This window comes from Plodia interpunctella, chromosome 24 (assembly GCF_027563975.2).
Source record: "Plodia interpunctella isolate USDA-ARS_2022_Savannah chromosome 24, ilPloInte3.2, whole genome shotgun sequence".
Classification (NCBI taxonomy): domain Eukaryota; kingdom Metazoa; phylum Arthropoda; class Insecta; order Lepidoptera; family Pyralidae; genus Plodia; species Plodia interpunctella.
In genome coordinates this window covers 4,986,232-5,009,149 of record NC_071317.1, presented here as the reverse complement: position 1 = coordinate 5,009,149, position 22,918 = coordinate 4,986,232, and the positions used below count along the sequence as shown (strand labels likewise).

The 22,918-nt window shown below is 33.2% G+C and overlaps 2 protein-coding genes across 4 annotated transcripts; one reads left to right on the top strand and one right to left on the bottom strand.

Moving 5' to 3' along the window:
• Nucleotides 1-367: 367 nt before the first annotated feature.
• RhoBTB (Rho-related BTB domain containing) lies at nucleotides 368-20,598 on the top strand. 3 transcript variants are annotated; one of them, XM_053763496.2, is made up of 20 exons: nucleotides 368-766; nucleotides 1,531-1,713; nucleotides 2,266-2,369; nucleotides 2,522-2,605; nucleotides 3,054-3,167; nucleotides 3,962-4,169; nucleotides 5,019-5,111; nucleotides 5,465-5,620; nucleotides 6,369-6,454; nucleotides 6,959-7,085; nucleotides 7,810-7,947; nucleotides 8,434-8,457; nucleotides 9,181-9,294; nucleotides 9,782-9,952; nucleotides 10,055-10,242; nucleotides 10,658-10,718; nucleotides 11,215-11,348; nucleotides 12,904-13,025; nucleotides 13,585-13,699; nucleotides 14,240-20,598. In XM_053763496.2, the coding sequence occupies exons 2-19, from the start codon at nucleotides 1,534-1,536 to the stop codon at nucleotides 13,680-13,682; spliced, it is 2,202 nt and encodes a 733-aa protein (XP_053619471.1). In that variant the 5' UTR covers nucleotides 368-766; nucleotides 1,531-1,533; the 3' UTR covers nucleotides 13,683-13,699; nucleotides 14,240-20,598. The 3 variants fall into 3 exon arrangements, with proteins under 3 accessions (XP_053619471.1, XP_053619473.1, XP_053619472.1); XM_053763497.2 differs by lacking the exon at nucleotides 368-766 and adding an exon at nucleotides 1,260-1,388; XM_053763498.2 differs by lacking the exon at nucleotides 8,434-8,457 and having other exon boundaries at nucleotides 369-766.
• A 233-nt stretch (nucleotides 20,599-20,831) lies between these two features.
• NHP2 lies at nucleotides 20,832-22,634 on the bottom strand. The gene is made up of 2 exons (XM_053763499.1): nucleotides 22,257-22,634; nucleotides 20,832-21,626 (listed from the first exon to the last, which is right to left on the bottom strand). Exons 1-2 carry the CDS (start codon nucleotides 22,499-22,501, stop codon nucleotides 21,395-21,397), a joined length of 477 nt encoding a protein of 158 aa, XP_053619474.1. The 5' UTR covers nucleotides 22,502-22,634; the 3' UTR covers nucleotides 20,832-21,394.
• Between the last annotated feature and the right edge of the window lie 284 nt (nucleotides 22,635-22,918).

Below are 22,918 nucleotides of genomic sequence, written 5' to 3'. Positions count from 1 at the left end.
ATCCATCATATCCAAAATTAAAATGGTGATAGCAAATAGCGCAATCACTGAAATCTGAATAGTGAGTGCACTAGTTAACGTACCAATTTAACAAAGAACATTCATTTTGGGGCCCTTAAAGATATTGCTAAATCTATAATTCCAGGCGTTCTACGTAACTATAAATAACAAAACAACTGATAGTTATTCATAATTACAATGCCCTCGAAATAGTTATATCTAAATTAATAATATAGGTACATAGTAGTAATTCATATGATTCACAGAACTGGAGTTAACGACCTTTCGATCGCACTAATAATTTGAAACTGAGCGCTCTTGTTTGAACGCACCCTTTACTTTAAAGAGGAAGTTGCCAATTTGTACAATGATTTCGTGATGTATCGGTGAACAGAATACAATATTTAATATTGAAAAGTACATTATACCAATTCAAAGTTCATTGACGTTGGAAATTGTCAATAACAAAATTAAAATGAACCTGCCCTGCTTTGCTGACTTGCGGAGCTGCGCAAGGGGTCCATTCATGAAACATGCGCACAACGCTGCATTGCTACAAAATCAACTTCACTCCATTCCGGAAATCGTGAATAGATAATCTTTTTATTTTAAATTTTTCTTTTCGGCATAATGCAGTTGTTTTCTATAGTGTAATTTGTGCTTAATGTGTGTAACGCGTAATATGACGATAATAACTTTGGTCGTTGCATTGTTTGAAAAGATTGTGAAGAATCGTGAATAATAATAATTATTAACATCGAAAGACGTAAGTAATTTTATATGAAGACTTATAGTATTTCCATTATGATTGGTACCTATTTATTTTTGTCGTTTTGTAAAACCTAATATGTTTAGTATAAATAAGTTAACGATTGAGTTAACTCCTATCTTAGTTAAGTCCTATCTATTTTAATTGAAGCTTACATAGACATTGTTATACAACACAATAATTAATGAATAGGTTCAATTAAATCTCATCTTTTACATTGTTTTCAAATGTTTATAAAATTCAAGAGTCTATACTACAACAAGAGAAGATTTTAATAAAAAAATCCGTATGCCTATTTCATATTTTATTTTATATATAGAAACGGATCTGTATTATTATTATGTGTAATAAATAGATAATCAAAAAATTAAGAAAATTATATAATTGATTATCGATTATTAGGCTTTTAAAAATTTTACCTACCTATTTAAAAATAATGTTGTATTGTGAACTTTTTTGGTTTCAATGTCAAAAATGTCAAAGTCATAACTTTTTAGAAAGTTTGTGTATATTTTTCCTATTTGCATTTTTCCATGATTTTTCCATTCGAAATAGGTACATCTAAGTTGTTTTTAATTTATTATTATATGTAAAATGATTTGGTATCATTCGATTCAGGGTGAGTTTGACTTTTCATTTAATTTGTAATGAAACATTTAAGTTTCCTTTTGACACCACATCGTAAATAATGTAAAGTCATGTTAAGCAAATAAATAATCTTTCGTAATTTTGATAACATGTAGTACCTTTAATTGTTAAAGAAAATGGACAACGAGCAACCCCATCAGGAGCTGGTGAAGTGCGTGGTGGTTGGCGACACGGCGGTCGGCAAGACTCGGTTGATATGCGCACGCGCATGCAACAAACACGTTTCTTTGTCGCAACTGATGACGACCCATGTGCCGACGGTGTGGGCGATTGATCAGTACAGGATTTATAAAGATGTGAGTACCTATTAATTGATTTCATTATCATCATTTTCCTCTTACATCAACCCACTGCCGGGTAACTAGGCCTCCTTTTTTCCCGCCACTTTCTGTTCTGTGTCATTTGTGATTTACCAGGCTCTTATTACTGGTTAGGGTCACCAGCGCAAGCACTGAACAGGTGCCCCTTTGTGGTACCATTTCTCCTAATTACAACAAGAACTATTATTATCATTATTACTATCATTATTATCATTAATATCCAATGTTCAACATCTAAAATGAGATAACAACAGTGTAGTTTTATGAAAGCCCTGATGTGAATATTTACATTTCTTCAGAAGACCAGTGTCCAGTTACTTACTGGTGCGTCCGTGACCTATGAGCCATCCATATTTTTATTTTTAATAAATAGGTTAGTTTTTTTGCCACAAAGATATCATCTATTTGGTAAAGATAAACATAGAAAAATCGCTTTGGAAATAGCAAAATAAAATCAGATAGAACATTTTTTTATACTATCTATTGTCTATTAATACCACCATATGAATGAGTAATGTGTTGTTACAGGTACTGGAAAGGTCATGGGAGGTTGTTGACGGTGTCAATGTTTCACTCAGATTGTGGGACACTTTTGGTGACCACGAGAAGGACAGGAGATTTGCTTATGGAAGGTATGAATACATACTTTTACAACCACCAACATTATAATTAAATTGCTATAAATGTATACCAGAATAGTTACAGAAGTTACTGGTAACTTAATCTGTGTGATTTTTTCCCTGTATATTTATTTAAGTTACAATTTATCTTTTTTTAATTTCAGATCTGATGTGGTGCTTCTTTGTTTTTCTATCACCAATCCTATATCCCTGAGGAACTGTGGAGCTATGTGGTACCCAGAAATTAGGTAAGCAGGGCAGTAGAAAAACATATTGGCCCTTTAGTTAACTCGTCCCGATCGAACTTATCCCCTGGGATGAGTTGACTTAAGTGTTTTAATAGAACTCATCCCATTAATTCATAGAAAGATAGTCATGTAGAAAGACATGGAAATAAAGTGGTTTATATCACAAGCTATCATGTAGTTTTTTTCCACAGATGTACACATATTTTTTTATGGGATGAGTTAAAAAAGTGAAAGTAAAATGTATTATTTTGTCAACTCGTCCCGTGATATAAGTTTGATGTGGGATGAGTTGAATACAAAACAACAAGATTATATAGAAATAATAATTACCACACATTCATAGCTCTTAAAAATATGAAAATAAATTGCCAGACAAATTTACACCCAATATAACAAGTTACATAAGGTTCGATTTTCAATATAATATGACATTATTTTGATTTCATAGACGATTCTGCCCAAACACACCAATTCTTCTAGTCGGTTGCAAGAACGATCTGCGTTATATGTACAGAGATGAGACATATTTGAACTATTGCAAGGATCGAAGCCCATTTATAAGGTAAAATTAATTATATATTTTTTCCTTTATTTTGGTTTAGTTTTGCATGTTTGTTTTTTGTGTATTTTCCCAGCTGACCAATCTGTTAACTTGGAACATACATTTGAATTTCGAATGTCATAGTGGGCCAAGGCCTCTTATTTGTATATGTATGTATCCTTCTATTATCATAAATGCGCAAGTTTGCGAGGATGTATGTATGTTTGTTACTCTTTCACACAAAATCTGGCCAGATTGTTATGAAATTTGGTACACGGGTAGAATATAACTTAGCATAACACAGGATACTTTTCATTCCGAAATTCCTACGGGAGCGAAGCCCCGGGCGCAGCTAGTATAGTATATTATAATTTATAGTATCACAAGTGTCGAACTTTTGGGCTAACTCAATATGTGTGATTTGTCCACATTTATACATGTGGGAATGGTATGTATCTGAATGTATGATTAAAGAATGAAAGAGTTTAGTATGTGTATTCGAACGCTGAGAGTGAGTAGACGGTTAGAGCCAGAGAGAATACGTATGGCGACGGAGAGATTCTACTAAGACGTTACGTTTACGATTTACTAGAAAATAGGCTGTACCTAAACGATTTCAGTTGTGAAAATACAAGAGTTCAAGAATTATATTGTTTGACTGGTTCCCCGATCCCACAAATTGGGGGCACGTCCGCGACCTCTCACAAGAGTTCAAGAATTATATTGTTTGACCGATCCCACATACATATGTATGTGGGATCGGAATATATATATATATATATATATATATATATTATTATTATTATCATCACCAGAGCACCTAGAAAAAGCGACCTAGTGATGCCGGATCAAGGGCGGGCTTTGGCACATGAGTTTGGCATCTATTACTATGAGACGTCAGTGTTTACCTACTACGGCGTAAATGAGGTATTCGAGAACGCTATCCGAGCGGCGTTGATAGCCCGCAGGCAACAGCGATTCTGGATGACGAACTTGAAGAGGGTGCAACGACCTTTGTTACAGGTAATGTAAAATTTTGTACTCTTTAGTCATAAAAGAGTTAAGATCTACTTAAAGTAAAATTTGTTTTGTCCCTTTTATATTTGAAAATAGAACGAGATAGAATATATGTTAGTTGGTTTTAACTTCTTTATAGTTTCGCCTTTTGTACATACCTTTACGCCACATTTTGAGGGGTTTTGGAAGGCCTAATTTGTCATGTACTCTTTTTCTGTCTCGTTGTCTCTTTTTCGATATTCTCGTATGAGACTAGTCTTAGCAGCTGATACGCAGCAATAGCATTCCCAATGAGGGTTTACGTCAGACAGTCGGCCAGTCTTAAAATCACAGCCGAATCTTCATAATTCTAAGGTTTATTTTATACGCCGACCCCGAGGTTTGTAGCGTCGCAGCCCCGAATGCAACCGGGAAAATGAGAGAAAGAGAGAAATGAAGGATGGCAACATTAGAAAGAGAGAGACGTAAGGTTAAGATGGCCTTATATTAAAATAAGAATATACTTGTAAAAGATTGGCTATTTAAATAAAAATCAGAGTGACTCTCCGTATTATATTTTTTGATCTTGTTTCTACTACATCATACTAGCGACACCCCGCGGTATTACCCGCAATTATTTAAAATATAATTATATTTTAAGCACAGTAGCGCCATCTACTTTATAAAGAGAAACACAGAAAACGCGGACATTTAGGATGAAAATTAAAAAAAAATACCCTAGGTATCAGCTACTTCAAAACAAAATTTAATGAAAATTGGCTCAGCCGTTTGAACGTGAAGAAGTAACAAACATCCACATTATAACATTAGTGTTACTGTCGCCTTTATAACATTAGTGGGATTCATGTGTTGCAGGCGCCGTTTAGACCGCCAAGGCCTATGGAGCCAGAGGTGGCTGTAGTGAACAGCGTGTATCTGGAGAACATGACCACTTTATTGAGGCAACAGGTAAATATGTTATTGTCAGTCAATTTCCAAAGTTAAATAATTGGAATTATTCAGAAATTACTATTTCTATGTTATTAATTACCTTCACAGGCGCTTTTTAGCAAATTAAAAAAAAAAGAGCTCCAAAAATACCTACCTAATAATTTATGTTAATAGATAAATTCATTAATTATATTAAACGTCCGCAACATTAAATAATAAATTTTAATATAGATATATTTTTATGAAATTTTGCTAAAATTTCTAATTCGTATTTTTGAAAAATTAACTGTACCTGCATATTGATTTTTTACTTTTTTCCAACTCATAAAATTATATCTTTTTAAATAAGTAACACACAATTTTTCTGCCAGTATTTTTCAGATATGGTGATAATCTGCGGCGCCAAGGGATTCCCCGTCCACCGCTTCATGATGGCTGCGGCTTGCGAAGCGTTCCATAGACTACTGAGCACAGACTGCGTCAGTTTGTCCGCTGAGTTACGCGCCAGTTCCAGTGAGAGCAGTATGGTGAGTTATAATATCATAAATCATGCCAGATTCATTTCAGCACGAATATATTTCAGTTTTCAGCTAATAATTGAGTCTTTGCTACTTGTCAATAAACTTTTATTCATTAGTATACTGCGAAGCGTTCCATAGACAATTTGAACATGGACTGTGATAGTTTGTCCGCTGAGATATGCGCAAGTTCCAGTGAGACCAGTATGGTGAGTCATGACATCATCATATCAGATTCATGTCAGTATGAATATATTATGAAGCGTTCCATAGACTATATTGTCAGTTGAGTCATGTCCTAGTTCCAGTGAGAACTGTATGGTGAATCATAATCTTAATAATATCATCATAATTTTTGCAGATTTTATGTTTGCTTAGTTGGCATGCGTACTATCATAGAAGACTATTGATCACAAAATATATTTGATCAGTTTTTAGCACTATTATTGAAAGTTTTAAGGGCCAATTTTCAGAATAACATTGCTTTTAATTAAGATATAATCTATATACATACTAAATTATAAATTCAAAAGTCTAACTATCACGCTTTCACGGCTAAAGCACTCGGCCGATTTTGTTGAAATTCGGAGCGGATCCAGTTAGTAACGCGAGGTCAAACATAGACTTAGCGGGCGAAGATCCGCAGCTCCGCAGAAATTAATGTAAGGAATAGTTGTTGTCCGCACTACTACAGTTACAGTTATATGTCTACATCTACATTAATATGCTTACATTAATTTCTGTATGTTTTTTGAAGGTAAGCAGTATGGGAGAAGCGACCACGGGCGATTTCAATGAAGACACTGAGTATCTGATCAGGCAGGACCAAGCTAAGCAAATGAGGTGAGCAATTTATTTATTTTTTCTTTGTTATCAATTTCCCATTGCTCGACAAAATTAGCCCTAATAAACATACCGTCATAAATATAAATCTGACATGAATATGTATAACTCATGTTCCAGTTATATACTTTTTTTTCATAGCTGATAATATTCAATGTGGCAAAATCCTTCCTTTATTGAAACACTGTTTGAAATATAAATGTTGACATTTCATTTAAAGCCCGGCTCGCATTTTGTGCAATCAACTACTAATAAATATATAATCTGCTAATATTATAAATGCGAAAGTTTGTTACTCTTTCACGCATAATTTACTGGACGGATTGTTATGGAATTTGGTAAAAATTTTGTAAACGCGTAGAATATAACATGGGGTACTTTTCATCCCGAAACTCCCACGCGAAGAGTCACTGAAAATATATAAAGCCCACTATACTTGTGTACTATTACTTATTATATACTTAAGGCGTCTTCGTAACGACTTTTTGTTAATGTCATTTTTAGGGTCTGGGATCAAATCAAACGTAGGTCATCATGCCAGATTCTTCCTTTAAGTGACAGCTGCAAGAAACCGCCAGACTTATACAGAGAGGTCAACCACCCCGCCATCAACTCCATAAGGGTTGTCAAAGTAAGAAATACTTTTTTTTAAGATAGTGTTACCATCACATTATTAACAATTTATTTTATTTATTATCGAAAACTATTTGTGGTATAAAACGTTGTACTTGACATGTTCATCGACGTATATTTTTGTCATGAAACACATCACTATTTACTTTGGCGAGCAGGTGAAATTTCTCCGTTAGTCTTTCATCAATTTTTCTGCAAAATTGCCCTAATAATATATAAACAATATTTTTAGAACTACATATTATTATTGATGTTAATACTTTTTTTTTTTACTGAGACATCGTGACGTCATGGGACATCATTGCCATACAACATATATCACTATTTTTGACAATAAAAAGTATCAGATTTGATTTGTTGCAATATTAAATTAGCCTTTTCAATATGCTTAAATTCAAAATCTAATAATTTATTCAGAAATCAGACCCTCACAGGCTCTTTTTCACGTCAAATTTTATATTATGTAGTCATTTCTCAAAAGGTTACAAACTACGGCATTTCAGAACGAACACTGCTGAGACAAAATTGCCAAAAGAAACTCATCTAAACAGTGTTGGTTCCTATCATACTTCATGGCTTAACCGTTATTGTTTTTAACATATTTTTTTCTAATAGTATAACAAAGAAAAAATGAAAAGTAGACAAAAAAATGCTATGATTGTGATCGAGTGCTGATAGAAAAAAAAAACACATTTATATATATATAAACTTATTTGTTCCAGTGCGACAAAATCCAGCACGCGACATCTCAAACCCAAACAGTTGTGACCATGAGTAAACTCATCTCACAGACGGTCATGCAAGAAATTATCAACTTCATATACACGGGCGTTTTGGACAGCGGCGCTTTCAAACAGCAGGTGAGTTTGAGCCTTATATTTATGGGAGTAAGGTTTATTTTTAAGGCAGTGAACGGAGCCTTATTTTCTATGAAAAGATCTATTTCAACCTTATTGAAAGGGAATAAGGTTTAAAATAAATGGTTATTTTATAGTTGTTTTATTGTTGAAGCTGATGAATATTGCCATGGCAAGATATTTTATATGATAAAAACGTGAAACATATCGTGAAGCATTTATGTTTTTTATTTATGTTTATTTATTATGGATCGTACTTTAAAAATATATTAACAAACAAAATTTCATGGCGCCATATTGAATATCTGGTATAAATGTTATAAATATTATTTTTATTAAGTTTTTTGGGTCATAAAGGAAACTTACAATAGTGATCCGAACTTTTGCTTGATATTTATATTAAACATACATATATTTAATTTTATTTAATGTGTGTATTAAATAAAAACAGAATAAATAATTATATTGTATTAAACATGTCTTCCAAAGTCGGCGGCCATTGGATTGCTATTGGTAAATCTGATTATTATAATAATCACCATAAAATCATTATTAATATATTTTTATCACAATTTATTTGTGCACTGTGTGAGTGTTGCATTTTTATATTTATTTATTCACATCATATTATATAGCATATTATCACTAATAGTACTTTTATATTTTAAGGCTGTCAATTAAGTGTTTTTAAAAGTAGAAACTAAAAATACGGAAATATTTTTATAATGTAAACACTTTCTGTATATTTATGTTTTATATATTGGGACTAAGTATATATTTATTTTAACTACCAAGGGACATAAAGTAGGATAACTTCTGTATGGGGCACTGAATATATAATGTATTATACCAGACATGATACAATAGTGTATGTTGCACAATTTGAACATATATTTTTTAGAAACATAAAAATATATTATATCTATCTATCTTACATATAAATTTATTTAATAAATTACAAAATAATTTTGTAATGGACAAGGATTTATATCAAAATTTACCTTTCTGTATGTAATCAAACGGTATATATACTTTTTACTTTTTTATTTCTTAGCGAAAAATTAAAAAAAAAATTTAACAGATTATACCACAATACATAAAGAATTTAGGTAGAAAGTATTATAATTTTCTGTTAATACAATGTTTTGACACAGTTGACTAAACGAATTTTGGTGGCCAACGTTCTTGATTGAGTCAACGCCTTAAGAAAGAATGAAACAAAATTCGAATTTACAGGAGATCCGTCAAGCAGCTGAACTTCTAGGATTTACGGAACTTGTCAAACTAAGCCAGTTTATACTGGACCAGCATCTGTTGTTTGACAAAGGATTCATGCTTCAGTTCCATACGGTGAGTCAGTATACATTCTTCTTAGTTAAATTAATATTGATTGAGTTAATAAGTGCGATTTCGATTTTTCTTCGTAAACAAAAGTCCCGAGCCGCTTCGTCGCTAAATGCCCCTTTCGCAAAATGTCTCCAGAGGGCTTAGTGCTGGTTTGCTATTTACATCTCACCTTCGAGAAGTGAAATTTTATGAAACCCGCATTAAGCCCTCTGGTCGCATTGTGTCCTTATCGCATAATGTCCCTTGGATTGGCGGTAAATTTTGGCTTTTTTCAACATCATATTTACATTTTCTATCATGACTTAGAAACTTAGAAAACCTAAAAAGGCCAGAAATATATATATAAAAATAGTATATAATATGTAAATCTGCGACGTAACGCCTATTTTGCGAAGAGGACATCGGCGGATGGGACAATAAGCAACCATTTTACCAAACCAATGGTTTAACAGATTTTTTAAATTCTATATTAGTTAATTATAAATCTCAGCCGCTACCCCAACGGCTGCGAGACATGTACGTGGAGCGCAACCTGTTCGCCGACGTGACGTTCGACCTCGAGGACGGGCTGCAGCCGGCGCACCGCGCGGCGCTCATGGCGCGCTGCGACCCCATGCGCGCCATGTTCCGGGGGCACTTCCGGGAGAGCACTTCCAGGGTGGTGCGTCTTTATATATTTATAATGATAGAAAGATACTCCTGTGGAATTTTATTTTATGAAACAAGATGAATGAATATTCTGAATTTCATCTTTCTCTTTCAGATATCTTTTCCAGGCGTTAAAATGTATGCGTTCCACATTCTACTGTGCTATATCTACTCTGACAAAGTACCAATGGTTGAGCCGACGAGATGTCTAGAATTGCTGGAGCTAGCCAACAGACTGTGTATGAATAGACTGGTCAATTTGGTGGAAGCTAGGGTTATAGACCAGCTGCAGCATCGGGACAGGTGAGAATTAGCCCTATTTCTTATGCCTTTAGGTTGATATTCCTCTGGGATATCTATCTTGTGGGTTAAACCCACAAGATGTCCGGAATAGCTGGCACTAAACAACAGAATGTGTCCAAGTATTTTGAAAAAATAATCACTTGTTCAAAACAATCTATTTTGATGTTGCTTTTATTTAGACAGTATATTAACAAAGACATATGTATAAATAAACCCAGGTCAATAATAAATATAGGTCATAAATAATTTCTTTATTGAGAAACAAAAACCGATTATATTTAACTGTAATGAACAGCTTGTCGATTCGATCGATTTATTGGTTAATCGGTTTGTTTAGTTTCAGTTTAGAAAGTCTTATGTATTACGCTATTTGTATGAATAGACATACAATTTTATATTTTTGTTTTGTTTTCAGAGTGTGTGGTGATGATGAGCAAGTGGTGGAAGTGGCATTGTCGCTTTTGGAGCCTGTTAAGGTACGCCTGGTCAATGTATTTTTATAGACACTAATTCGACCACCACTCAGGGGATTAGTATGGGGTTCAATTAGAAGGTATAGTGTTTTATTTGTGGAATTTTACACATTTTATGACATGATAATTTAACAAAATCAGCGCTAGCATAAATGACTATAGGACTGTTAAAACTGACTAAATCCTAGAGGCAAATCGCTCAAGTCATTTACGGATTTTTCATTAAAAAAAAAACCGAATCTTTTAATAGCCAGGTTGAGAATTTTTTGTGAGGAAGAAAATGGGTTAATTAGCTGAGCACTCATAGATATGAGAGTTTCACAATATTTATATGACGGGCTTGTTTTGTTGTTGGATTTGAGTATAGACGACAGGCTATCTGAGCAAAACTTATCACAAGTTTTGCTCAGATAGCCTGTCGTCTATAGGAAGGAAGTTTATATATATGTATTTTATTAATGTATTTTTACAAATAGTACATATATAAATATGTTTTTAGTTGCACAACGCTCACAATCTAGCGGACTGGTGTATGTGGCGCCTGTGCAGTGCGTACGACCGTGTGTGCCGCGCCAAACATCTCAGCTCAGCTTCCAGAGACTATCTCTCTGACAACCGGTGGCCGCCAGTCTGGTGAGTCCTTCACATCCTCGAGACTACAAAATACAAAATACGAAAATCAAAGAGCGCGAAAATAAAAAAAATAAATAATAATAAATAAATATATTAGGACAACTCTGGAACAAGTTGTGGAAAAATATACAGAATTCAACAAAACACTTAACTTGGGCTTTATCGACTATACTGAGGCATTCGACAGCATACATCACAGCTCTATATGGCAAGCTCTACACGAATGCAAAATAAATCCAACAATCACAGCGGTAATACAAAACATCTACGAGAACAGTGTGAGCAGAGTCAAACTGGAAACCAAAGGAGAAGTATAATATAATATATATCTTTATTCATCTAACACAATTGTTACTAGAGGTATTATTAAAGATATATTACAGAAGAGTTCAAAGGAGAGCGAGGAGTTAGACAAGGAGACCCGTTATCCCCCAAACTTTTCATAGCGGTCCTGCAATGCATATTCCATAAATTAAACTGGCCATCAGAAGGCATCCAGATCAACAACACTCGGCTCGGTCATCTTAGATTCGCAGACGACATCGTGCTCTTTGCTGAAACTCGTCAAAAATTGGAGAACATGATACACCATCTCGACACAGAAAGCATACTTGTTGGTTTACACATGAACCTAAGTAAAACGAAAATAATGACAAATAGCAAAAAAACAGAAAAAATGAAACTTAACAACGTGGAGCTGGATTATGTAGAGCACTACGTGTATTTGGGCAAACAAGTATCTTTCCAAAAATCAAACAACGAAGACGAGGTGAACTGACGAATCTCATCCAGCTGGAACAAATTTTGGACGCATAAGGAAATATTGAAAGGAAACTACAACCTAGAAATGAGGAAGACCGTTATGGACACCTGTATCTTGCCTTGGTTAACTTACGGCTCCCAGACCTGGATCTTCACAGGAATAGTAAAAAAGAAAATAGTAAGCACCCAACGGTGCAATGGAAAGAAGCATCTTAAAATTACGTAAAATCCAAAAAGTAAGAAGTCAAGAAATTAGGGGAGAAACGAAAATTACAGACCACCAAGCCTTAAAATTGAAGTGGAACTGGGCCGGACACGTGGCCAGACAGCCCAACCAACGCTGGACTCTTGCGACAACAATATGGAAGGGCCCACTCGGAAAAAGAAAAGTCGGTAAACCAAAGAAAAGATGGGTAGATGATATATAGCGGGAAATAACTGGATAAAGATAGCTAAGGACAGAAAGGTTTGGAAGAATGTGGAGGAGGCCTTTACCCTATAGAGGGGTTTCTATAAATTTTGGTTTACGAAAAAAAAAATGTGCAGTGAACAAAAATGTAAATGTTTATGGAAAATAAAGAGGCTTTATTATTATATTAGGACAAATCACACAGATTGAGCTAGCCCCAAAGTAAGTTTGAGACTTGTGTTATGGGATACTAACTCAACGATACTATATTTTATAACAAGTTTTAGTGTTTGTGTCCATCGGACCCGCGATACAAGCTTAGTGCTTATTGTGGGCCGATTGTTGTCCATTTATTTATTGATGTGTGTATTATATTTTCAACAGGTATGTAAAAGAGTTCGACTACTATCAGAAATGCGTGACGGAACAGAATAAAGAACAGAAAGAAATTCGGCCCAGCGGTTCAGTTCAGACGAACCAACAGACTGGTTGTCTATGCTTTACCAGTAAGTTATTTGACGTTATGCCAAATCAGATAATTTTTAGCGGATGCGATCTGGTATGTTGGATCGCGCTTCCTGTATGAAGGGAACCAACATTGGTTAAATGTGTTTCTTTCGGCATTTATTCTCAGCAATGATCTGCTCTGAAATATTTGTAGCTTTGATAAATATTATTTGATTTAGAAGATTACGTAAAAACAACATTTGAAGGTTTAATTTCTGAACATGCTTTGAATTTGCCACGTTGAGAAGATATTCCCTGCGTGATGATGCTTGGCTCCGACGTTGTCATGTCAGAGGTTATATTTATGCGTGCAATCTTTAAAACTTCGATTGTGCGTTCTAGACCTGTCAGTTCCACTATAGCGCCATCTGTCCGTTGTATTGCGAACCATCTGTGCGGCTTTATCATTATAAGGATGGAGTGTCAATCTTTACAGCAATTTGCCGATTTGCAGATAGATACATACATACATACATAGATATCATGCATGCCTCCTATGAAGGACGTTAAGTAAATAAAAGGCAATAAAATATACATTCAATATAACCTTATTTTCAGGTAAAGTCCGTCGTGAAAGCGAACCGACGACGGAAGTGGCGGACGTGACGACCGCTTTATGTCGTGCGCCGGACACCTTGCCCCACCAGCCCCTTTGACACCACACTTATTGGAGGTATGTAAATAGGATATTTCACTGTATTTTCAAGATGAAATATCGTTTCTTGAATGGGCAGTAATACATTTTTTTATTTATTAGTATATGCATTCCTCGACTGAAACATCTCAGAACATTCAATAGCGTTCGATAAGATTAAGCAATATATTATTTGGAAATGAGCAGTTTAGATATTTGCCGTTTGTGTTAAGTTGAAATTAAATAACACAGATTTATTATTTGTGAGGTTAGTTTGAACATTCAACTTCAGTTTTTATATATAAAGCTGTTTTATATCTGAAACGAAATAATGGTGTTCCGCAAGGAAGTATTTTTGGACCATCATCCATACTTCATATTTGTTATTTTGTTTGTAATGAATAAACTCAACTATTGGACCGATTTTAATGAAATTTGGCACAGAGGCAGACGAAACCTTCTGGAGTAACATAGGCTATTAATTTTATTATGACTTTACCCAAGCGAAGCCGGAACGGACATCTAGTTTTTCATAAATTTTCTCATGTCTTAGAATACTCAAATGTCTATCTCTTTCAGATCTCTCCGTTTAGCGGTGCTTCTGCCCGTTTCGATGTGCTTCATGAGCACAATACTGACCATTCTCGTAATATTCCACATATACACTTAAAACTAGATTTACATAGTGATTGCACTCGATTTAACACTTGACTGCTATTATTTATAAGGCTGATATTGCATTGTCATAATTCATACGTCTGAAACATAATATATGAAAGATCTTCGAAGATTTTTGTCGCAAGCGCATATTTTTAATAACAGCAATATAGCTTGAGCATTTAACTTGTTTGTAATAATTGTGAAAATGAATTTGTTTGTGTGTAAAACTTTAAGGCACTACCTACTCAATTATTAAGAAATTTCACTAAATTTTGAATTATCGAATGTAAAATAAAATGCTTCTTATATAGTAAAAATCTGATACTTTCATAAGTTATGAATCAGGGTCACTTCATATAAAGTGTGAAGCTCAAATGTTTGGACTTAAATTCATTGATATAATATTAATAAGAGTATGTTCGTGTCAGTATGATGTGTACTTTTATTCGTAATATACTTAATTTGTTTTCTTTATTTATGACAATGTAGTAACAGTTAATTTTGATTATAATGTACTAAGGTCGGGTTTGCAAGTCATAGGCGCTCTTTTGATTCGTATTTATTTTTTCTGTTCGATGAGAAAATGGGTAAGTAAAAAAAAAACATTAGGTATTAAGTTTTTTTAATAACTTAAATTAGCATTTCAACGTTTTATTTTTCTAATCTTCATTTTAAATTATGAGTTAGAAAAGAATAATAAAGGCCTGTAGTATTTTCGTGAAAGTTAATGTTGGAAGAACAATGTAATGTGCTGTTTTATCGACATTTTTATTAGACTGTTACAAGGAAGGTCTATATTGCGTTGGTAAGATCACGTGCCTCTAATGTAACATTAATTGTAACAAGTAACGCGTGGATATCAGATTAAGGGAAATTAGGTAATCACAAACTGATAGAAACACTCTCGTAATCAATCTTTGATGTTACTTTTTTTTATATAAAATTCTCAGTATATAATTAGCATACATGTAGTGGGTTATAAATGCCAAATAAATTAAAAATAAATATTTTTTTCATCAACAGTTATTTGTTTTTGTTTCACTTGCTCTCTCTTTAAAAAGAACTAAATTTTATTTTATGTTATAATTTTTGTTTGAACCTACTTCCAAAAAAGCAGGTTATATGTTCGGCTGGGTTTTATTATGTATGTTCAACGATTTCTACGACGATTTAATTTTTTTTTCTTTTTTATTGAAGTTTGTGGTCACTTAGTTTCGTGAGCAAGTTTGAAGGTAGGAATAGCTTGGTGCTTGATCATAGAGTATTATAGGAATAAGAAATAACAGTATTTAAGTTGATCTTTGTGCCGGAATTTTGGTCTATGCTCGCGAATTTTCAACTCGTGTGATATCACATCACTTTTTATTAATAAAAAATAATTTTATGTAATTTAAAAAAAAATGCAATTTCTAATTTCACTGATCTCTTTACGTCTGTAAGGTGTAAGTTCTATAGAAATATGGTCTAACGTACCTTTAAAATAAATTTTTCGTAATTGAACATTTTTGGTAAGTTAACAAAAATCCGAATATTTTACTTGTGTTATAAGTACTTAGAGATATATTGAGAAAACAAGATATGTTTGCTGTTCGAATATTTTTATTTATTTATGCAATTTTTATTATTGAATTATTTTATACAAAGATCATCAGTGTTGCATTTTTTTTTACTAATTCCACTTGCTCCTTACTCGATAACGTTGAAAGTTCTGAAATCGTTTTTAATGCTAATTATTATAAGTTTAAGTAAGGTTTACAGTATTCAGACATAAATAGCGTTTAGAATGACGCTGCTGACGATCACACATACCTTAATATATTTTAGCGCTAAGTATTATTTATGTTTTGTGTTTAAAACATTAGGTTTTTGGATGCTAGTTTTCGATTTTAGTAAAGGTTTATATCAATTTTGGCTATTTTTTACCCTTACTAAATAAAATAATCCTTTTTTTTTTCATACATAGCAATGTATATGTAAAAACAATTAAATTTTGTCTTTTTTGGAGGGTTTGAACTTACTTTAAACGTACAGCATACAATATAAGAATTAAGTAACAGAATTACATATTACCTACAATGGAAATACCTTTAATCGGGGACCTTCCTTGTTGATTATAATTATATATCGCAGTCCGTAACAATATCTTATATCCAAAACGTAGTCAAGATTGGTATAATCCTGAGCTGCACGTAGGGCGTATTGGTAGCGTGTTACGGTAATAGTTTAGACAGGGACGTTGCATTTTAAGACGTGACAGTGGAAAGGTTGCTGGCTTTTGAAATACATAGAAAAAAAGTCCCTGCTTTTTCTGTTTCCGTGTCTTTGTGTTTTATTATCAAACAGACAAACATTTCCAGTTTTCTATTATTATTCAAATTAAATTCTATCGTTTAGATAGTTTAACGACGTGTGACATGTTTGCGGGGATGGTTTATTAAGGAAAACAATTGGTGTGTTATTACAAAACGCGCCTAGCGTGTCACGTCAGATCAAGCAAATATAAAAATTATCTATTTTAATAATACAATAATTTTAAAAATTTATTGGTATAGCGTTGGACTATATAATTTATAATACGAAATATTCCAATGCCAGAATATATGTATTTCAAAAGCCGGCTTGCATAATTTATAATTCATGTAATATTTTTGTACACAACTTTCTTGCCACATTTCACTATTAAGGTTATATTGTATAAAGAAGATTCGATTTAAGGCGATGATTAAAATTGGCTTTTCATATCCTGAGTGGTGACGGAATAAGGTTTATTATTTGGATTTGATTTAATCTGTGTTTTCAACAAATAAATTATCTCCTGTGAATTATACGTAAGTTAGTTACATATAAAACTTAAATGTCAAATTATTTGAAAATATCACTACATTTATTTCTTAAAAACGTGTATAAAGAGAAAAGAAGATTGAATGTTAAGATAGTGTTATGTAAAAAGTTATAGGGTCTGTTTATTATTTTATTTAAGCAGAAATGCGCCAAGCGTATCGCGGTGCGTTTGGACTCTGTCCATATCACACGCTAGGCGTGTATTCCCGTAGTGTTGTGTATTAGAAAAGAGAGCGCGCGGGTTTATGGGTGCTTTTAATGCTTCAGAAAAAAAAAAAGATTCTTTCCCACGCACACGTTAAATAAATATGAGCGGTTGAACCGCAGAAATTCGCTATCTTCCTATTTAAAAGCTAAGCTCTTTTTGGTGCCATGAAAATGGTAATAAATTTCATATTGACGGAATGGTATTGCAAATTGCCTCCTATAGTAACACACAAGGGCTGATAAATCAACTAGTGTAGGTTTCCTGATGCTTAATATCGAAGGAAAGTGTATAAAAGTAAGAGTAGGAAAAGAGTTTAAAAATTTAGTCTGTGATAAGTTTTGGCAGAACTGTGATTTGTATGGTCAGACCATAAACCGATACCAAAGATATGGTCAGCAGAACAAATGTATGGCGAATAAAGTAGATAGCTCCATTTTTTTATTTTTCAATTAAAAACAGTTCTATCTGCATAGTTAGATTTGTTTATATATTTGAAACACTAATCTTATCGAGGAATCTCGTAACTTTTTCTGCTGACTGTCCTTTCAATAAAGTTGTTGATGTTGAGAAAGCTTTGGGTGCGCAAAACAGTATAAAGATTAAGGTTATAATTTTTTTTTTCTGGTTACATTATTTGCTAAGATTTTTCACAATTAATCTGCATTTTTCTGTTTAGCGCGTTCGAAAAAGTAGCTGAAATATTTTTGTGTGAAAAGGATTTTTTGTTAGAAATGTAAATTTGCGTTTTCACCAAAGATAAATTGCTAATGTGTTTGTGTCACCAACACATTTTGGTAACACAAAAGTTAGAAATTTAACATTTTCACGCTTATAGACAAGTGGTTTCTGTTCTAGTATTTAAACGCCTCCAAGTCACTGGCCTTCCTTATGGATGGTCCTTCAATATAACTACCTTATTGCTATAAAATTTAAAAACATTGTATAAAAACATGGCTCGTGCTATCTCGCTCATAATAAGTGCTTGTGAGCCAAACGAATTACTTATTGCCGTTGCTATGTAGCTACTAATAGCGGACGAGTTTGGCGCACTGCCATTGGCTAAAATGTATCTAATATTATTGGCTGAAATATTTGCACTATTCAGTTTTCTTTATTATTGCGCAATTGTTTTGCATGTAAAGCCACGTTCAGACGAGCGTAATTTTTACGTCGTGCCGCGTTGGCGAATGTCAATTTTGTCCTGATAAATATAAAGCTCAAAATCGTAACGCTAATGAATAATATCTAAAAAATAGCTAAACAATTAAATGTGTGAATACAAAGTTGTAATTCGTCATCTAAGAATTTTAACACGACGTATTATTTGACAGAATATCATTTGTCTATAAGTAGCGCATTGTACAGTCAACAGCACATCAAATTACCCTGCATGAAACACTATAGCACGGTAATAGCGGCGAGACTGCAATAAATTTGGGTAGGTTGATGTGCTGTTGACTGTACTCTAATAATAATGAGAATAGTTTGAAAACTTTATGAATGTTCTGTATGAATTTAACTAATAAGTCCTTATTGATGTTACTGTTTACGTGTCCTTTCGACTACTTCATTCAAATTAAACCATCATTTAAATAAGTACGTGCCACTCAAGAAAGAAAAAAATATTTGTCTTGTATGAGTACATATTAATTGGTGTTAAAATAAATGATACATGTTTTACTGAATATGTAATGGCCGCTGGGCGATCTCATATTTATTGATACTTCCATATATTGCCTATTCTGTCGTGACGGGGAATCTATATGACTTGTACTGTCAATTATTTTGAAAATAGATACCTCGATATACTAAAGTTTTAAAACTTATTGTGGTGCAGTGTGATGGGACTTAGTCAAAGAAATTTAGTGTTATTTAAATTTTCGCGCGTTCAAAAGAAATTTCCGGTTTGTTCCTCGGCCGGTGATCGTCGGAGCGAGCCCAATGTCCGCTAAAAGACATTCACAAGCTTTTACGATATAACTAGATGTATATTAAAGGGACTTGAGCGAAACTTTTTATATTTTGTCTGACATTAATACATTAGCTACACAATTAACGGACTTTATAACCACCCACCACAACTTTACATATAACACATAATTATAACATGTATTTATAACCTTAATTTATGTAAGCAAAGGACACGTAAACGGAAATATTACTCCCAAGAATTTAAAAGTACAAAATGACGTAATACTATATTCACCCCAGCAATATTTTGATTAGAATAGATTGCAAAAAACCGATTATCTTTTATTCTGTAAACGGTTTAGAAACAACATTGAAAATATATTTTTTATCTCGCTCTAAACATCGCATGCTCCCGTTGGGCAATGTAACATAGTTTAATCATCCAAATCTTGTCATAAAATATGAGGTGTAAAAAATTTCCCTATACATTTCTTTGTACATTGTAATTTGGAAAAACTATCTGGCCAATAGAAGCCAGAATGATTACAAAGACATCTCAATACCCAATTTAGTACACTACTAATTAATACTTTAACTCATAACAGAATAAAAGATAACAGGAATAAAAATCTTCATATGATAAACTATTTTGTTATATTTTTAATGGATATTTAAGATCTCATTGGAGCACTCATTCAAAAGCAGGGTTACTCTCTAAAGTTGCTTCAATTATTAGAATAATTATCATTGTTTAGGTTTCAGTACATTAAATAAATATTTGGATTTAGAAATAAACAAATGTTCTTGAGTTCAATACAGATATAAACGAAATATTTTTTACTACGATCATCCTAATTAATTAAAATCCCAACACAACTGACACACTCTGTAGATCAGCTGCAGTAAAGTCATTCAACAAAATATCGATAAAAACTATTATTTATAAATAATTATTAGTCTCCGTTATATTTAAGAGTTCAAACATTTGTTTCAACATTTTCTTCACAACACTGTATAAGACATAGTTTTGGCCACATGTAAACTATTAAGTTTTCTTCTTAGCTAAGAATGTACAGAGCGCACGTCGACGCGCCATGAAGGACTGTTTAGGTAATCATTTAAAAATTCTAATTAAACAATAATGGAATGTACTGAAACCTAAACCTTTACGCAAATCTAGACTAGCTTAGGCATTTTAGTGATCCTAGTGCATAATTAAACTAACTGTATTTTGCCAATCTTCACTGTCAGTCTATATGACGATCTGCCATTTTTTACGTACCCATAGTATTAATAAATGTATTAAATGTATGTGTAATTAATTTGTTTCATTCTTTAATTAAGTACCACAAGCTTTTTTGAGAGCACCAAAGACCTCATCTTTGCGTTGCATTAGGCTAGATTGAAGTAAAACAGATATAAATTGATAATTTAAAAAAGTTCTAACAATGGCTTAATGGCTATCACTGGCCATTAGCCAGTGATTTCCTTAATTGATTCATGAGTAAATTTCGCGAAATATTGCCATCATAAATTAAAAAAACTACAAAATAGCTTATAAGTAACTTATTTATTAAATAACAGAATGTTATACAGGAAATAAAGTTAAGGCTAGCTTTACACTGTCACTGACGTCATAAAGATAATAATTTTGTTTATCTGCTTATCAATAAGATGCCATATTCTAAGTGAGCCTACACCAGTGAAGTTAAATCTTAAAACACAGCATTTGAATTTTTGTTGAATACTACGGCTTATTATCTTGAGGAATATTAAATATTTTAATGTACTACATTATTCAGTAAATCAAAAATCTTTATAAATGCTAAAACAAATAATTAGAAAGGCATCCTGATTAAAATTTCAAAATGCAAATATAAATTTATAAATCAAGGAGCCCAAAAAACTGCGTTTTCAGAGTGTTGTTAATAAAAAATATAAGAACTCTTTTTAAAATAGGTGTACTACATAGTTGATGGCTGTTTTTTTATATAAGTAATAAGTCATTAGCATTTTTGATGTCCTATTAACAAAGAAAAAAGTATTCAGAGTTCTGTATACTTTTCTATTTTTTATAAAAAATATTTCACATATAATTTTACCATAAAAGTAGACTAAAGAGGGTGTCCCAACAATTTGATCTCACTTCTGACCTCATCATACAAGTCTTTATAGTCATCATGTTCTTTCACAAGCACCATGATACAACCCCTCATGGTGCCCATAGCCGCCCCGATGTCTTTACGGCTTGGTGTGTAGCAGTATGGGACATCTTTTTCTTCACACACTGCTGGTAAGTGGCACATGATCTCTATAGGAGATATGTCTCCAGCAAACACTACAATGCTGCAATAGAAGTAGAATATTAGAATACAATGTTTGAAAGTGTGTAGCACACCAAAATGATTGGGAATCGAGTATGGCTATTACTCCCCCATACACTAGCGCCTTCTCACATTGTTATTATTATTATTATTTATTTTATAGAGAAAATTTAGAACAAAATGGAAAGTGTAAATAAAATGTTTTCAACTCATAAAACTTGCTTCAAACTTCCAATACTGAATATTCCGTAACGAATATTTAACATCCTCGACCTTTATAATTTAGAAGGAAATGTGAAAGGATGAAGTCCAGGAAGACAGAGGAAGGTTATGAGAGCCACCTGAAAGAAGGCTGGTGTTGTGTCGTTTAGAGACCTTAAAATCAAAGTTGAGGATACAGACGTATGGCGAATATTCCACCGAAAAGAGCGTAAACTTCTAGATAAGAAGAACCTTTACAAATTGGGAATTAAACATGGTGTTTTGAATCAAATTAATTCTAGAAACCAGTTTACAAAAATTTATTCGTCACAACGTGCGTCGCTGCGATGTCATTCGACACTATGGATTCATCAAAAACATGTAATTTATTTATAACTAACAGCGTCCAAGTATATAAGTTCATAACCTCAAAGCTTATAAAAAAGCTTACCCTTTTTCACCAAGTCGGAGCTGCTTTTGAACAATTTTCAGTCCATTTCTGATGTTTTTATGACTGCTTGACTTCTTGATAAGTTTATAGATCTTTTTGCTAAGTTTCTTTGGTGCCATTGGCTTCGCTATCACACTACAGTGGTCCACTTTGTCATCATAGCTCTGCGGTTCGGTTTTTATTGAAACATCACCTGCGCCTGCGACTTCCTCTTGTTCTACAGGTTCTTTTTTAACTTTACCCATGTTATCGGTTTCGGAAATGAGGTATTTCTAGTCAAAAATGTTAATGTTTATAAAGAACACGTGGACGCACAATACGAAACACCGCTGAATCGCACCGCTACCGTCCGCACCACAGAGTACTTTCTATTTTGGTCCGTACCGTACGTGACAGTGACAGATGGAGATGTGACAGAATCGAGGAAGCCTTAGGTACTTATCTAATATAGATATAATACTACTACTAGATCGCTGAAATTGACTGAAAAAGCTTACACATTTGTGCACGAATGGTGGTAAACGTTTTGCCAGGCAGGTGTCTTGTAGCTAGTGATGTAGTAGTAATGTAAACTTTCCCATATAAAAGTTAAATCGTACTCGAAGCTAAAATATGTTTTGTCTCGATTATAAAGTGCGATAGTGACAAAATATATTTTGCTT

Coding starts and splice junctions, on each gene's coding strand:
- NHP2 (XM_053763499.1), bottom strand. CDS start 22,501: ATGGGTAAAGTTAAAAAAGAACCTGTAGAACAAGAGGAAGTCGCAGGC. Junction 21,627..22,256: donor CTCCGACTTGGTGAAAAAGG/GTAAGCTTTTTT, acceptor CTTCTATTGCAG/CATTGTAGTGTTTGCTGGAG.
- RhoBTB (XM_053763496.2), top strand. CDS start 1,534: ATGGACAACGAGCAACCCCATCAGGAGCTGGTGAAGTGCGTGGTGGTT. Junction 8,458..9,180: donor CGGCCATTGGATTGCTATTG/GTAAATCTGATT, acceptor TCGAATTTACAG/GAGATCCGTCAAGCAGCTGA. Junction 10,243..10,657: donor CAGCTGCAGCATCGGGACAG/GTGAGAATTAGC, acceptor TTTTGTTTTCAG/AGTGTGTGGTGATGATGAGC.